The sequence below is a fragment of the Phodopus roborovskii genome, unplaced genomic scaffold, assembly GCF_943737965.1.
Source record: "Phodopus roborovskii unplaced genomic scaffold, PHOROB, whole genome shotgun sequence".
NCBI classification, from domain to species: Eukaryota; Metazoa; Chordata; class Mammalia; order Rodentia; family Cricetidae; genus Phodopus; species Phodopus roborovskii.
Window position 1 is genome coordinate 47,971,587 of NW_026126407.1, and position 15,824 is coordinate 47,987,410.

The following is a 15,824-nucleotide window of genomic DNA, read 5'->3' on the forward strand; positions in this document are numbered from 1 at the left end:
TGGTGCTTCCTTGCTGGAACACTGCAAATAATAAGGACGAGAGTGTGTTTACTACAAGCATTTCCCAGCTCAGGAGGAAATCTGAGTGCGGTGGGGAGCAAATGGACCTTGATGTAATGGGGATGGGTCACAGGCCTTTTTTTTTTTTTTTTTTTTTTTTTTTTGTGAGCGAAAGCTTCCTAGAGAAGGTGCTAACTAAGCATGCTGAGTACAGAAATCAGAAAGGCTGCATAAGAGGGATATTGAGTGCTGCAAGTTCCCAGCTTCAGCCTCCTGGGAGAAGCTGCTGCAGCACCAGTGCAAGAACTGTGCACAGGCGGTGGTTCTGGGTCGAGCTGTTTGGTGGGGGACTTTACCCAGGATGTGCGTTGAGTCTGGGCGGCGGCGCGTGCGCGTGCTGGGTACGCGCCTGCTCTGCCCGTGTGCGCGCAGGACTGGCAACTCAGTGACGCTGTCTGAGCTTGGTGTGCGCAGAGCAGAGCAGGTGGAGCGGGCCGGCCGGGGCGGAGCGGAGCGGTCCGCAGAGCAGCCCCTCCCGGCCTCGGCCGACCCCGGCCCTCGGCCCGGCTCTATGGACAGGAGCTCGCTGCTACAGCTAATCCAGGAGCAGGTGCGTGGTGGGTGGGAGCTGGCACTGCCTTAGCGCCCTTCCAGCCGGCTCGGGGCTCGGGGGAGGAACCATGCTTGCAGAAGGCCCCACCAGGCAGCCACCTCCAAAGGCTTCCTGAAGCCTTCACGACCTTGGCTTCTGAGACTCACGACCCCACGAAAGGTCTGATTTCACTGGATTTCCACGGAAATCGGGGGAGGGAGGGAGGTGATTCTCGGACCCAAGTCCTCCCCCTTCTAGGACTGGTAGGGTGAATATGAGGTAGTGGAGCATCCAAACCAGGCGCCTTGCCCTGCCAGGGTCTGGGAACAAGCTGATTCTAGCAAACAGGCACTGACTGGCACAAAAGTCCAGCCTTCCTAGCCAGCCTGGCTCAGCCCTGTGGCTGGAGGTTGGCCCACCCTCTGCTCCCCCACCACAGCAATTGGATCCTGAGAATACAGGCTTCATCGGTGCGGACACCTTCGCTGGTCTGGTACACAGCCATGAGCTGCCCCTGGACCCTACCAAGTTGGACATGTTGGTGGCTCTGGCTCAGAGCAACGAACGGGGCCAGGTCTGCTACCAGGAGCTGGTGGACCTGGTCAGTGCCATGGTGTGTGGGCAGCAGGGGAGGGCCCCAGTCCTGATCAAGCACAGCACCCTGGCCAAAACTGGGTGGGCAGGCAGCTTACTGGGTAGGGCTTATGGACCTGGGCAGTGTGGAATAGGGGATCAGACTATTAGCAGCCATGTAGCCAATTAGGGCAGGGATTCACAGGAATGGTACTGTCACCTACACTAAGACCCCTTCCCTTCAGATCAGCAGCAAGCGCTCCAGCAGCTTCAAGAGGGCCATTGCTAATGGACAACGGGCGCTGCCCCGGGATGGACTGCTAGATGAGCCAGGACTGGGTATCTACAAGCGGTTTGTGCGATATGTGGCCTACGAGATCCTGCCCTGTGAGGTGGATCGCCGCTGGTACTTCTACCGGCACCGCAGCTGCCCACCCCCTGTGTTCATGGCCTCTGTCACCCTTGCCCAGGTGGGCCTGCCCACATGCTGCCCCGGGGCCTCCTGAGTCCCTAGTCTTGACCAGCTCTAACACTAGTGTCCCCAGATCATCGTGTTCCTGTGCTACGGGGCACGTCTCAACAAGTGGGTGCTCCAGACCTACCACCCTGAATACATGAAGAGCCCTCTAGTGTATCACCCAGGACACCGTGCTCGAGCCTGGCGCTTCCTCACCTACATGTTCATGCATGTTGGGTAAGTGAGCTTGGGGTTCCAGAGTCCTGTCTCCTCACCTCCCAGCACCTGCCCATTGACTTTGAAGGCTTAACTCCCACTTGGGGGGGGGTTTGCAGCTGCCTGAGGTAGTCTGGGAATAGTCAGGGCACACATCTAATTACCCCTCCCCAATGCTCCTTTGTGGCCAGGCTGGAGCAGCTAGGGTTCAATGCCCTCTTGCAGCTGATGATTGGGGTGCCCCTGGAAATGGTGCACGGTGTACTACGCATCAGCCTGCTCTACCTGGCAGGTGTGCTGGCAGGTGAGACAGGCACATTGGTGAGTGGGTCCCCTGCCTACCATACCTGGTGAGCTGAGGGCCAGCTGGGCCTTCACCTCTCCCTTTGCCCACAGGCTCCCTGACCGTCTCTATCACAGACATGCGTGCCCCTGTGGTAGGGGGCTCTGGAGGGGTCTATGCCCTGTGCTCAGCACACCTGGCCAATGTTGTCATGGTAATGGGACTGCCCTTCTGGGGAGGTGGGAAGGGAGGCCCACTGGACATGCTTCACAGCCTGCCTGTCTGTCCCCATCAGAACTGGGCTGGGATGCGGTGTCCATACAAGCTGCTGAGGATGGTGCTGGCTCTGGTGTGCAGTGAGTAGCGGGGCAGGTGGGGCGCTGGGAGGCCCTCTTCCTGCAGACAGGGCCCCTCCCACCTGTTGCTCCCTCTGCAGTGAGTTCCGAAGTGGGCCGGGCTGTGTGGCTGCGCTTCTCCCCACCACTGCCTGCCTCAGGCCCACAGCCCAGCTTTATGGCACACCTGGCTGGTGCAGTGGTAGGTGTAAGCATGGGCCTTACCATCCTTCGAAGCTATGAGGAGCGCCTGAGGGACCAGTGCGGCTGGTGGGTGGTGCTACTTGCCTATGGCACCTTCCTGCTTTTCGCCATCTTCTGGAACGTCTTTGCCTATGACCTGCTGGGTGCCGATATCCCCCCTCCACCTTGACCTGCTCCTTAGGGCCATATGGCTAGAGCCTGGCCTACAGTGGGTCAGCCACCAGGTGGGCCTGCATGTCTGCCCTCTATGAATGGACCTCTCAGGGCTGCTTTTCCCTACAGGGGCAGGCAGGCCCTGTGGTCTACCAGGTTGAGGCCAAATCTTAAGGCAGCCCTTGCTGCCCCTCCTAAGCCTTTCTGGGGGAGGGGTGCTACTAGGCCAGGGCTGGGTGGAGGTCCTTGAATGTGGCCCTAGAGGAGATCCCCTCCCTCCCCACTGATCCCCAGGACTTGCAGTCTGAGCCTTTTTGGAGAATGAATAAATATTTTACACAGCACTAGGTAGCTGTCCTAGGGCTCTGCAGGCTTGTCTGCCCCCTCACCCAGGCTGAATGGGACATGTCCCCTCCAGGATGGTCTGTGCTTCCTTTCCCCTTGAAACTCTGCACCTGGCATGACGTAGTGGCTTAACTCCTCTGGGTCGGGGCCAGAAGCCACATAGAAGGCAGGGCTGGTGGTAAGAGACTGTGAACTTCCAGGTCAGGCCAAGTTCAGCAATCATTTATTGTGCTCCAAGGGCTTCCAGTCTACTGTTCTTTCATCCCCTTTCTGAAGACAAGCCCACAACAGAGCCAGGTTCACTTGGCCTGGGCCCTGTTATTCTTGGCAGGCCTACAGTCCTTGTGGGAGGCCCAGTTGGGGTGAAGTTCAGGCAGAAGGTCGGTGTATAGCTTCCACCCCATAGCCCAAGTCTGCAATGCTGTTTTCACAGGAGGAAGAGTCTACAGCCCTAAGGTACTACTCGATGGTTAGGACCACATGGGGCCTAGAGTTACTAGCCACTTGAATCCTGACGAGGTCCTGCATGACCTCTCAGGCCGCTCTTGCATCTGGGCCAGAAACAGCAAGTAGTGTTTGACTGTGTACTGTAGGGCTAGCAAGCTTGGCACTGTTTCTGCCACCTCAGAAGCTCCTGCCACCAGGACCACTACAAAGAGTGACAGCGAGGTTCTGGGGTTAGCTTCTTGGGCTATCCCAACTTGGGCAAAGATGTTTCCTACTCACTCCGAGGCAGTGACAATGCGGAGCACAGATCAGCCGAAAGCCGAGTTCTGCTCCTCCAGCTCCGGGGGTGGGGTGGGGAAGTCGGCGGACATCGGCTGTAGCAGCAGCGGCTAGGAATGGGTCTTAAACAGACCTTGGGGTCAAAGGGTCCTAGGTGCATGCTTTCTCCAAGGAAACCTGCTGGCCCCGCCCTTGAAGAAGCTCCTCCCCATGATTGCCAAAAACGGAGTCCAGCCGAGCAACCGCAGCTTCATTTACAGCTGCCACTGCAGGTTCTTTCGTGTCAACATGTCACGTGCTTGCTTCTCAGCCATTAATGGCCGAAGGCAGCTCCTCCCGATTTCCAGGGAAGCTCTGCGAGGACCGTCTGGCCTGCCGGTCTCCCTCCCACTTCTTCCCTCAATTCCGTGGTCCTACCGGCGGTCTAGACGCTCCCAGGCTCCCACATGCACCCGCATGGCGGGCTAGGACAGCGGTCCAGTGACCGGTCCTTGGAGCCAAAGGCCGCTGCCACGTTCCCGAGCAGTGGGCTTGGGGCGGGGCTTGAACGGCGAAGGGGCGGAGCTTTGGTCTGAAAAGTGAGGATAGGTCCTGGTTACTGTGGGGCGGGGCCCGTAGAGAGCTTCGACCTAGCATCGCAGCACTTCGCGAACTGTCTCAGCAGCTGCGAGGCTCCGCCTTTGCTCACGTGTCCTCATGCCAGCCCCGCCCCACGCCGGAAGTTCCGGTGGCGGATCGCTGACCGGGCGGAGCTGATCGCTGCGCGGGCTGCGAGAGCTAGGTGGCCGGGCGCGGAGCCCAAGCCGTGCCGCGCGGCGCCATGAAGGGCAAGGAGGAAAAGGAGGGCGGCGCGCGGCTGGGCACTGGCGGTGGCAGCCCTGATAAGAGCCCGAGTGCGCAGGAGCTCAAGGAGCAGGGGAACCGGCTCTTCGTGGGCCGCAAGTACCAGGAGGCGGCGGCCTGCTACGGCCGCGCCATCGTGAGTGCGGGGGGCGGGGGCGGGGGCGGGGCCCGATGTGCCTCCCAGTTCTGTGATTCCGGGACGATTTTTCTGGCAGGCAGGACTCGGTGGCTAGCTTGTTCCCCGCTCACGGATTACTGTTGCCAAGCCCAGGACTGGTTGACTGGGTACTGGCGGGCGGGATGCTTGATTGAGGCAGGCTTAGGATGATTGAGGCGCCCAAGCCCAAAGCTGGGAGAGAGGTTCTGGGTAATTGCCACAAAAGCAGTTGGAGTTAAGAGAATATAACCAGAATCCAGAGCTCTGGCAACCCGGAAACCTCCAGTGTCTCAATTCTTGTCATGGACTCTAAAGCTGGAGCATTACCCCCCCCCCCCCCCCGATCATTGGTGGCTGTCATCTTCCTAGATAGAAGGGTCCATTTGATCCCACACCCTTTTATGCTGCCTGCCTTTGGTCCCCAGACCCGGAACCCACTTGTGGCAGTGTACTACACCAACCGGGCCCTATGCTATCTGAAGATGCAGCAGCCTGAACAGGCACTTGCTGACTGCCGGAGAGCCCTGGAGCTGGATGGGCAGTCTGTGAAGGCGCACTTCTTCCTGGGGCAATGCCAGCTAGAGATGGAGAGTTATGATGAGGCCATTGCCAATCTGCAGCGAGGTGGGCTGACAAGATGTCAGGTTGTGGGCACGTTGGGGCCAGGATTATTGGCGAGTGTAACTTAAAAGTGTCCACTCCTCCAGCCTATAGTTTGGCCAAGGAGCAGCGACTCAACTTTGGAGATGATATCCCCAGTGCCCTTCGTATTGCTAAGAAGAAGCGCTGGAACAGTATCGAGGAACGGCGCATTCACCAGGAGAGTGAGCTGCACTCTTATCTCACCAGGCTCATTGCTGCTGAGCGAGAGAGGTGGGTCTTCCCCCTACCATGCTACTTCCTCGGATTGACAGTCATCAGCACAAATGTTTATTGAAAGACAACCCTGACACACAGTGAGCCCAGGAGGAAAGAGGCCTGAAGTGGGGAAGGCTCTTGTCTTTTCTGGTCAGGACCATCACTGACTATCGTCTGGTTAACCTTCAGGGAACTGGAAGAGTGTCAGCGGAACCACGAGGGTGATGAGGATGATGGCCACATCCGGGCCCAGCAGGCCTGCATTGAGGCCAAGCACGTGAGGGTGCCCCTAGTCCACATGTGGGTCGTTGTGTGTGTGTTTTTGTGTGTGGCATGGAAAGTGCCCCAGCCTATGGTGGATCTGTTGGCCCATGCATGACATGAGTGCCCTGGTGGACATAAGGTGTGTGTGTCTGTGTGGAGGAGATATGAGTTGCCCACACATGGCACTCAACTCTACAGGATAAATACATGGCAGACATGGATGAGCTCTTCTCTCAGGTGGACGAGAAAAGAAAGGTGGGTATCCCTTGAAGCCCTTGGGCAGGTGCTGATGTGGTGATCCTTCCAGTTCCAGACATTTTTCCCATTGTGCTGTAGAAGCGAGATATCCCTGACTACTTGTGTGGCAAGATCAGCTTTGAGCTGATGCGGGAGCCCTGCATCACACCCAGTGGTATCACTTATGATCGCAAGGACATTGAGGAGCACCTGCAGGTAAGGGTCCGTGGGTCTGGGACTAGGACTAGAGGCATACTCAGGTGGTTGAACACTCTTGGCTCTGTTGTTGCAGCGTGTGGGCCACTTTGACCCTGTGACCCGGAGCCCTCTCACCCAGGAACAGCTCATCCCCAACTTGGCCATGAAGGAAGTCATTGATGCATTCATCTCTGAGAACGGCTGGGTAGAGGACTACTAAGGCCCCATATCCTGCCTGGCACCCTGGCCCAGGAGGGTCTGGAAACAGAAGCTCCAGTCCCTGTATATAGTTTGTGTCCCTGGGCCTGTCCCCATCAGTCCTTGCTGATGGGTTCTGAACTGCTCCCCTTCTCGGCATACCCCTTGCTGGGCCATGAGCCTTCCCTGTCCCCCTTCTGGGCTGGAAAGCGGGTAAGGGTGGGCTGAGGTTGCTGCTGCTGCCACTGTCCTGTAATAAAGTCTGTGAGCACTACGATAGCGTGTGCTGCTGCTTGCCAGTTGCCTGTTTGGCTAGCCAAGGAAGGTAGAAATAAAGACACTAGTGTCCAGATTGAGTGTGGCATGCCACCACCGGTCAGGGAAGTACAGCACCTGACAGAAAAGAGCACAGAGATTGGTTGGGGCTTTGGGGGTTGGCCCAACCCCCACCTACCAGCCACTGACTTCACCAGCCTGGATGGTACATTCCAGGGGCCGAGCTGATGGGGCTAAAGATGGGTATATTTCCTGAATCCAGGCCAATGTGGTCTTGTTGGGGTGGAACTCTGGTGTCTTCTCAGGAGGGTAGAGGAGCCAGCGCTGGAGGAAGAAGTGTAAGGTCACATGTGTGCTTTGAACTCCAAACTCCAAACTTCAGCTCCTACCCTTGTACCCTTGTACTGACCTTCCGACCATAAATCACCTCTGAGAAACCAGGCCCATGCCAGTGGAAGGGTACCCCAGATCCAGCTCCTGTGGGGTCAGTTGTGATGAACAAAGTATGTATGGATGGGCTTCCCCAGTCTGCTTTGAAAAAGCACCCACCTGCAATCCCAAAGCTGTAAGCAGGGGTAGTTCCCAGTAGACGAAATGGAGGTGGAGAATAATGCTGGAATAGTGATGCCCATTCAGTAAAGTTGTTGTCTCCAAAAAAGTACAGGGTGTCTGCCAGCAGGGAAGGTAAGAGGCAAGAATATTGGCAACAGTGAGTTCCCAAGTGTCCCATTCCCAATGCTGCCTAGGTCTGGCTCACCATTGCCTAGGGACGTGGGATCCTGGGGGTGCAGCAGCTGCTCCACATATTCCTGGAAGGGCAGGTCCACTACAAGAAGGGAGTGTTCCAGTTGGGACTGGTCAGTCCTGCCTTTGGGATGCTGGCAAACAGTCAGGCCTTAAAGGAGGGTGTGTTAGCTCACCTTTCTGGTATGAGTAGGTGTTGGCTGTACTCAAGCGAACAACGTTGTCCCCGAACGAGGCCAGCAGGTTTTCCCGAGAGCACAGGGCCCTGAACCTCTGGGATTGGAGGATAAAAGAACTGAGCAACTGGTCAATCAGGATTAGTTGCCCACATGGGTACAAATACTCACCGAGTTGTCCGTGAGTCCCTGTAATATGACCGGCTTGAGGAAGGCATAGCTAGAGGAGAAAAGGCAGTGTGTTAAACTGCAGGGGCCTCTCCTGCCCACAAGGAAGTGAAGGTATGGCTTCGGCAGCCAAAAGACCATGCTTGGGTGTGTGCCTAGAATCATGCTGAAACTAGGGGTAGGGACACATACTGGTGCATGAACTCAGGGTATGTGAGGTGTGCTCGGCGCTCCACAGTACAATGCTCCTCCTCTGTCACTGCTGCTGCAGTTCCCAGCCTGCTCTGCTGCCTGAGAGGACAACAGGTTAGTACAACCTGCCAGGGCTCTGAGCTCAGGCTCCCTACTGCCCCCCATTCCTGCCGCTCACCATCCCCCTTCGTCAGAACCGGGCAGAACCACAGTCACCATCGTCCATAGTACAAAAGGCAAAAGCGGCCTTGGCCGTCTAGCCGCCGCCATGAACATACGGGCGCAGGCGCGCAGCACGCTGGGAGTTCCGTAGACACTTGCGTAACCACGAGCCATTGGCCTATCGCCCTGACTGTAGCTATCGGCAAGCAACAACGAGCCCGGCCCCGAGAACTTCAACTTCCTTCGTACACACTCGCGTGCACACACACATAAGCCTCATATACACACACGCGCGCGCGCGCGCACACACACACATCCCTTAATCATTTCCTTAAGGCAGAGCGAAAACTCAGCAGCCATTGGCTATTACGGGTTACCATGGCTACAGTCCCTGCCGGAAGTTCCCTCCTGCGGCGCAATCAAAGTGACAAGTGGCTTAACAGCAGCTCCTGCTTTTTATTGGGTTAACAGGTTGTAGCCACCTTCCATCCTGGTACATGGGATGGGTAAGAGGCTGTGAGCCTTGTCAGGTGGACCTCAGGGTTGAGCTGAGGAAACTGCCTCAGCCTCAAGGAGGGCCAGGTCAGGAGTATTCGCAGAGATGGCCGCAGCCTGCAGGGCAGTGGGAGCTACCTTCCAGCCATTTCATGATGTGCTGAAGATGGCCGCCATGACTGCAGCCCTGGCACCACACGAACAGACCTTTAACCACATGATGGCAGACAGCACACATGCTGGCACAGCGGTGGCACCTGGGAAGGGGAATGCTGTTCAGCTGGGAGGTTCTGGGCTGCCTCCCTCACAAGTCCCCCAATCCTGTCATTGCACCTGTCACAAACCCAGCCACGGCTGCTCATGGGCCGCTTGCAGTGACTACAGTTGACATGCAGAGTGGTGGAGGCTTGGTTGAGGCAGCTAACTGCCCTGCTGGTGCTCAGCTTCACCACCTCATTGGACACATTCCAGAGGCAGAAGCGCTGCAGCAGGTCAATGTAGGAAGTGTACCAGTGCTCCTGGGGGAAGGAGACAGGCTCAGGTTAGTGTTTCCAGACAAACTGGGGTAGGGGGTGCAGCAGAAAGGAACAGGCTCAGATGAGGGGACAAGCGGCTAGTCCAAGGAGACCCTCCCCGGCCCATCACACACCTGGGTCTGCTCGTCGATGTCCTTGCGCACTCTCTCACCCAGCACAATGAGAACAGACACAGCCATCTGCACATCGCCCTGCTCAGCATAGAAGTGCAACATGTCCCGTACCAATACACTGAAGAAGTCAGGCGGCAGGCGGCTGTCGTATAGTGCATGTGAGACAGAAAGGAGGGAAGAAGAGGAATCCACTGGTGCCAATGAAGCTGTGTCTGCCTCATTGCCGCTCACATGCGGAGAGTCAGCCTTGTCCTGCAGATGTTCAGGCCCGGATGGTGTGTCCACAATCTCATGACGCAGTGGGAAGGCCTCCTGCGGCAGTACATATTCAGGCTCCTCGGCTGAGAGGCAGGGGTGGGGGAAGATTACCTGAGCCTAGGGTTCCCACTCCACTCAGCTCCTGCTCAAAGAGCCATGCTCCAGGTCTGACCCCTCTATACCATCTCCACCTCCCCCAGTCCCCACTCACGGTGCACATGTTCTGTGTCCAGTGGGTACAACTCGTCCTCCTCTCCTTCCACATCACCCAGAAGGTAGTCAGCAGGCACGTCACTCCCCTCAGTTTCCTCATTATCTGCCCAGCAGGGAAGGGAGGTCATTCAGGGAGTGGCGCTCCAGCCCTATTCCCATCATCATACCTGCCTACCTTCATTAGTGATGAGTGTAGCTGAAGAATCAAGCAGAGCTGTGTCACTCCGAGTGTCCCCTTTGCTGCGATCTAGCCGTGTCTCACTGCCCAGCCCTGGGCCCATATCCTTCAGATTGAAGCTAGAGGTAGGGAAAGCTTGTGGGTGGCCAGGTCCCCCAGCAATCCACCCTGGGGGGGGGATGGCCAAGGATCTACCTGTTCATGAGTGGTAGGCCACAGGAGCTGCCTTTGCCGACACTGTGGTTGAGATTGGCGGAGGACACCAAGCCAGGGCTACAGTAGATAATCCGTAGCATGGTCCATGTCTGTGCCACCTAGGGGTAGGCACCAACCACTCATAGGTCCTGGGCACCTAGCACCCAGGCTGGCCCCCATCTCCTGGGCAGAATCATATACCAATCCATGTCCTGAACCACCTCCACTGGGGAAGTTGTGGCACATGGAAAAAGCACTGTTTCCACCCTCTAGTAGCACACTGTGAGGCACCTGGTGCTAGGATTAGCAAGGGGAGAAGAGAGGTGGCATGCAGAGGCGGCTCCAAAACCAAGAGTGAGGCAGAAGAGGGGGCTGTGGGTACTTGACTCCCTAGACCTTCAACTGTAGGTTGACCCCAGGGTCTGAGCTATTCTGTCCCACCTGATCTTTACACTGTCAAATGCTTTGGCAAAGGCTGGCATTGTGACTGACCAAAGCAATGTGCTAAGCTCAGGGTAGTTGTGGTTCTAGTGCCCCACTACAGTAGCAGCAGTCTCTGACCCAAATCATGGCCCATGGAGCCCCAGCCCCACATACCTGGTTACGGCCAAGCTCCCGAGCCACTTTTGCATTGTGATCACAGAGCTCAGCTAGTGGCCGACCAGCCAGAGCATAACGCTCAGCTGTATCCACAAACCAGCTCATACTGCCACCACCAGACTCTGTCTCAAAGACACTGAGCGCACTAGAAGCCAGGCCAGAAAAAGGTTCAGCAGGATCTAACTTGCGCTTGAAGAAGATGGGGTGGCGCCGGTCACCAGTATACGGTTTACGCCCAGACTCAGCAGCCACCAGGCTCTCCTTAGCAGCAAAGGCCAGGTCCCCAAAGAGGCCATAACAGAGGCCCTCAGGGTTGGCACGCTCAACAGGCTGGCTGGCATCACGAAACAGGTGCTGGCATAATGTGCTGTCCTTGGAGCCAGAGAGTAGGAAAGAGGGATCATGTGGGTGGCGCCAGGCAATGCCTGTTGTAACATCACGGTGCTCTTCAAACATAGCAGCTGGCACGAAGGGCCGGCGTACATCCCATACATAAATGTTGTGGTCCACCATCATGGAGCATGTGGCGAGGTGGTGGCGGCATTCAGGCCGCCATTTAACTCGAGCCACTGAGGCGATGGTCTGCACACAGTGCATCTCCTTGGCACGATGTGTTGTCATGTCCCAGACCTTCACCATCTTGTCTCGTCCACCTGTGGCCAGCCAGCCCCTGTGGAGAAGGTCCCACTCAAGCTCTCAGTGACCTCTCCAGAGGGGGGAATGAGACCCTGCCACACCCCACTGTGTCTTTTAGCCTTCAGCCTTAATGCCCTCCTCACCCCCACACCACACCTGTCCTCTGGGTGCCAGTCACAGCAGAAGACAGGCCCATTGTGGGCTGTGAACATCCTTTCACATCGGTCGGGTCGGCGGATGTCCCAGAGCTGGACATTGCCATTCTCGAAGGTGGAGGCAAAGGTAAAGTAGTCTCGGATGCTGAACTGCACGTCGCGCACACTCTCAGACTGGCCTGTGGGCATTCATCAGGAGAAGCATGAGTGAGAGGGAGGGCTGGCCCTCTGTGGATGGAGAGCCCTTAAAGGGGCTAGAATGGGGTCATTCACCAGTCTGTGGCCAGCTGGGAAGCACAGAGGACTGAGGAAACACCATCAGAATCTGCCTAAGGTGGGTCTCTGAAGCCTAGGCCAGACAGAACATGCCAGGTATTTTCTGCACAAACTCCCAGGCCTCAATTCCCTGGGTTCTGTGAGCACTGAGTGTATATCAACCCAGCTGGCTGTCTACACTTCCCTGGGGCCAAGGCTTGTGAGACCATATGAATGGAAGAGGAGGTTGCCTCATTCTCTGCTCAATACCCTGCCAGTTGACCAAAGGGTTCAGAGTCCATATCCACCTTAGAAGACTACAGTATAAGGAGCCTGCAAGTGCAGTATCCAGTCTTCCCTGCCACAGACAGCTCAAGATCTCTCTCTCTCTCTCTGTGTGTGTGTGTTTCTGATTTTTCGAGACAGAGTTTCTCTGTATTGCTTTGGAGCCTGTCCTGGAACTAGCTCTGTAGACCAGGCAGGCCTTGAACTCACAGAGATCTGCCTGCCTCTGTCTCTGGAGTGCTGGGATTAAAGGCATGAACCACCAACTCTCGGCCTTCAAGATCTGTCTTAACCTACAAATTCTCCAAGGGTCTAAGGCACTGCTGGTACTTCATTTGCTCTCATTAAGGACCAGGGAGAAGCCTGTTGGTGGTGGCGCACACCTTTAATCCCAGCACTCAGGAGGCAGAAGCAGGCAGATCTCTGTGAGTTCAAGGCCAGCCTGGTCTACAAAGTAACTTCCAGGACAGCCAGAGCTGTTATACAGAGAAACCCTGTCTCGAAAAACAGAACAAACAAACAGAAACAAAAGAACCAGGGAGAGCAAGCTAGGGCTGAATACAGACAGCCAGGTCTACCATGAGAGGAGCCCTGCATACTTCCCACCTCACTGCACTCCTGGGCTGGGAGTCCTGAAGATACTAGTAGATTCACTGCAGTGGAGTAAGGCAAGGTGAGGGAAAGGAAGACTCAGCCACTCACTACACTGTGTTTGCAGACTCTACCTTCCCTATCAGATACACCCAGTCTCAATTCCCACCAGTCTAACCTCCTGCCTCTCCCCAACCAGCAGTGCTTGAGTTCATCCTTCACTGGGACCAGCCCTCTCCCTCTCTACCCACTCTCCCAGTTCAGCCTCTGAGAGTGCAACAGAGGATCTCTGATGAAGCACACTTCAGCCCGCTTGTAAGGTCTAACATCTACAGAAACACACATTTCCCCACCCTGTGTCTGTGGGCCTCACCAGAGAAGGTGCTGACAGAATCTTTCCTTCGGAGGTCAAAGCACTTCATGAAGCCATCCTGAGAGCCACTGAGCAGCACATGGGCCTCAGTAGGGTGGAAACAGACTTTGTTCACTGTGCGCTTGTGTTCTGTGAACAGCTGATCCTGCTTGTTTCGGGATGGCCGCCCTAGATTCCACGTAACTACTACACCATTGGTGGCTGCTGTGGCCAGCAGATTCTCATCCATCTGGTGCCAGACCACATCAGCACAGCTCAGGTTGAGTGAAGGCTTCCTGCCCACACGCAGATTCAGCTTCTCTACAAACTGCTCTTCCTCAATGGCGTAAATCTTGAAGATGCTTCGGCCTGCCACGACAACCTGGGCTGCATCACGGCACACACTAATGGCATTCGCTGGTGCATCCAGGTGGCAGTGCATGGTACGGCCTGTCAGTGCGCTGCCACTCAGGGCTGTGGTAACTCGGGACATCTTTTCCATGGCTACACAAGGATCAGGGGGCAAGAGGTCAGTGAAATGTGCTGGCCTGGTCAGCCATGGTGTCCTAACAGTTCAGGTTTGTTCTCTCGAACCTTCGGCCTGAGATGGTCCATCAGCCAATCACCAAATTCCCTGGAGTTCTCTAGAAGGCTCCATAGCTAACCTAAGACTCGTCAGCACCGTGTCTGATCTCCCCAGATTCTATGTAGTTAATCATCCATTAACAAGATCCTGGATGCTACTAGACCATTGATAGATAGATCCCAGTGTGTAGAAAAGTGGCTCCGTGCCTCCGAGGATTGAGGGGCTTCCAAGAGGAACGAACAACCGAGAGGAAAGGGTAAAGGAACTGGAGGGGTCCGGAGGGCTGAGTTTAAAGGCCTTGGGAGGCAGAAGAGAGACCACAGCACTAAGTATAGGTATCTGGTTGCACCTGGCAGCGGAAACTGCGGGACCAGAACCAGGTGCTGGGAAAGCTTTTGCCTCCGTCGCACACCAGACATTTACCGAAAGCACAATGTTCCTCAGCTACCGTAACGGAAGAGACTCGCCTAATTCCCGCCCATTACAGGAAGTAGTCCTTTTTTCATTCTTGCCTCGCCGGAAATGGGCACAAACTCTTAGCCCATATAATAAAGGTTCCGCGTTTGCGGGCGGCGCTTTGGCCAAGTAAATGAAGCAGATCATCAGTTCTTCCTTGGTGATATGTCTGCGTTTGTTTGCTTGCTTGCGTGCGCGCGCGCGCGCGCGTGTGTGTGTCTGATGCCGGAGATGAAGCCCGTACAGAGCCTAATGTAGTGTGCGTGTGCGTGTGTGATGCCGGAGATGAAGCCCGTACAGAGCCTAATGTATACAAGACAGGTTCTCTGTCAAGTGGGCTATTTTACTGGTCCCAGTTTATTTTTAATAATCAGAACTTAAACCTCTCCCCCAGTCTTGAAGCAAGTCATTTTTTCCTTACTCTGGCTTATAGTTTTTGAATTAATTTTTATTTAAAGTGAACATAATCTTATTTTACACACCAATTCCAGTTCCCTCTCCCTCCCATCTGCCCACCCACCGCCCCCCTGCAGCAAGTTATTTTCTAAGCAGTTTCTGAGTTCCTGCACTCTGCCCCAGTGCCAAATGCTACTCCGGTGCACTCAAACTTTCCGGATGAAACTCGGGTGCCGCTTCCCGACTGGTCCTGGGTCCATCATTTCCTGCTCTGAACCCCGCACAAGAGACCTGGTATCTTTTCTACTCAAGATCCCCTGGTCCTGCCTGTCCTGGTACAGCTGCCCGTTTCTTGGCTCCCCTTTTCTCAGCATGCTTCCTTCCCACTTCCCAGCTCCCTTCCCACTGAGCACTTTCCTTCCTCTTCCACAGTTTCTTAAGCTATGTAACTATGCCTTCTATCTATGCCTTCTACCTTTGCAGAATATGTCTCCTTTCCAACCTTCAGTACCTAAATGCCTACCATTTTAGATCATCCCTCCTTCCCCAATCTAATGTGGATTCCTTGGTCTATTGTGTTTTTTCCGAGACAATGTTTCTCTGTGTAACAGCCTGGAACTCAATCTGCAGACCTGGATGGCATGAAACTCACAGAGATGCACCTGCCTCAGCCTTTTGAGTGCTGGGATTAAAGGCGTGGGCCACCTTCCTCTTTCTATTGAGGATTTTATGTCTATTTTGTGTGGTTACACCTGTTTTGGTGGTTTCAGGGCCTGACAGCCAGTTCTATCAGTGGCAAAGTTTAGTCTCAGTTGCCCCTTATTTTTGGAGTGGGTGCAGTAGTCTGGGTCTTCTTGCACATGGTGATCTTTTATTTAAGTGTGTGTGTGTGTGTGTGTGTGTGTAGTGAGTTTTTTGTTTGTTTGTTTTTGTTTTTCAAGACAGGGCTTCTCTGTGTAACAGCCCTGGCTGTCTTGGAACTCACTTTGTAGACCAGACTGGCCTCAAACTCACAGTTCTCCTGCCTCTGGCTCTGAGTACATGCTGTGTGTGTTTTTATGTGTACCATTGTGTGTTTCCGGATCCATAGGAGATCAGAGGGCATCAGATCCCCTGGAGCTATAGTTACAGACATCTTAAAGCCATCTGATGTGGGTACTGGGAACT

At 55.3% G+C, this 15,824-nt stretch overlaps 4 protein-coding genes across 8 annotated transcripts; 2 read left to right on the top strand and 2 right to left on the bottom strand.

Moving 5' to 3' along the window:
- The first annotated feature begins 386 nt into the window (after window positions 1–386).
- On the top strand, window positions 387–3,157 carry Rhbdl1 (rhomboid like 1). 4 transcript variants are annotated; one of them, XM_051181077.1, is made up of 8 exons: window positions 423–610; window positions 1,032–1,205; window positions 1,411–1,635; window positions 1,711–1,859; window positions 2,030–2,142; window positions 2,259–2,335; window positions 2,417–2,477; window positions 2,558–3,157. In XM_051181077.1, the coding sequence occupies exons 1-8, from the start codon at window positions 572–574 to the stop codon at window positions 2,827–2,829; spliced, it is 1,110 nt and encodes a 369-aa protein (XP_051037034.1). In that variant the 5' UTR covers window positions 423–571; the 3' UTR covers window positions 2,830–3,157. The 4 variants fall into 4 exon arrangements, with proteins under 4 accessions (XP_051037035.1, XP_051037034.1, XP_051037032.1 ...); XM_051181075.1 differs by having other exon boundaries at window positions 426–610; window positions 2,235–2,335; XM_051181076.1 differs by having other exon boundaries at window positions 430–610; window positions 1,032–1,193; window positions 2,235–2,335.
- A 1,359-nt stretch (window positions 3,158–4,516) lies between these two features.
- On the top strand, window positions 4,517–6,913 carry Stub1 (STIP1 homology and U-box containing protein 1). Its single transcript, XM_051181079.1, has 7 exons — window positions 4,517–4,863; window positions 5,310–5,508; window positions 5,592–5,757; window positions 5,932–6,019; window positions 6,205–6,261; window positions 6,343–6,459; window positions 6,536–6,913. The coding sequence occupies exons 1-7, from the start codon at window positions 4,705–4,707 to the stop codon at window positions 6,659–6,661; spliced, it is 912 nt and encodes a 303-aa protein (XP_051037036.1). The 5' UTR covers window positions 4,517–4,704; the 3' UTR covers window positions 6,662–6,913.
- Jmjd8 (jumonji domain containing 8) lies at window positions 5,799–8,546 on the bottom strand. 2 transcript variants are annotated; one of them, XM_051181082.1, is made up of 9 exons: window positions 8,374–8,546; window positions 8,196–8,294; window positions 8,007–8,055; window positions 7,836–7,932; window positions 7,673–7,741; window positions 7,465–7,584; window positions 7,325–7,392; window positions 7,110–7,239; window positions 5,799–7,032 (listed from the first exon to the last, which is right to left on the bottom strand). In XM_051181082.1, the coding sequence occupies exons 1-9, from the start codon at window positions 8,529–8,531 to the stop codon at window positions 7,016–7,018; spliced, it is 807 nt and encodes a 268-aa protein (XP_051037039.1). In that variant the 5' UTR covers window positions 8,532–8,546; the 3' UTR covers window positions 5,799–7,015. The 2 variants fall into 2 exon arrangements, with proteins under 2 accessions (XP_051037039.1, XP_051037038.1); XM_051181081.1 differs by having other exon boundaries at window positions 7,105–7,239.
- Window positions 8,547–8,798: 252 nt separating this feature from the next.
- Wdr24 (WD repeat domain 24) lies at window positions 8,799–14,281 on the bottom strand. Its single transcript, XM_051181083.1, has 9 exons — window positions 13,241–14,281; window positions 11,738–11,915; window positions 10,943–11,615; window positions 10,346–10,464; window positions 10,148–10,269; window positions 9,971–10,075; window positions 9,502–9,842; window positions 9,186–9,370; window positions 8,799–9,109 (listed from the first exon to the last, which is right to left on the bottom strand). Exons 1-9 carry the CDS (start codon window positions 13,719–13,721, stop codon window positions 8,941–8,943), a joined length of 2,373 nt encoding a protein of 790 aa, XP_051037040.1. The 5' UTR covers window positions 13,722–14,281; the 3' UTR covers window positions 8,799–8,940.
- Between the last annotated feature and the right edge of the window lie 1,543 nt (window positions 14,282–15,824).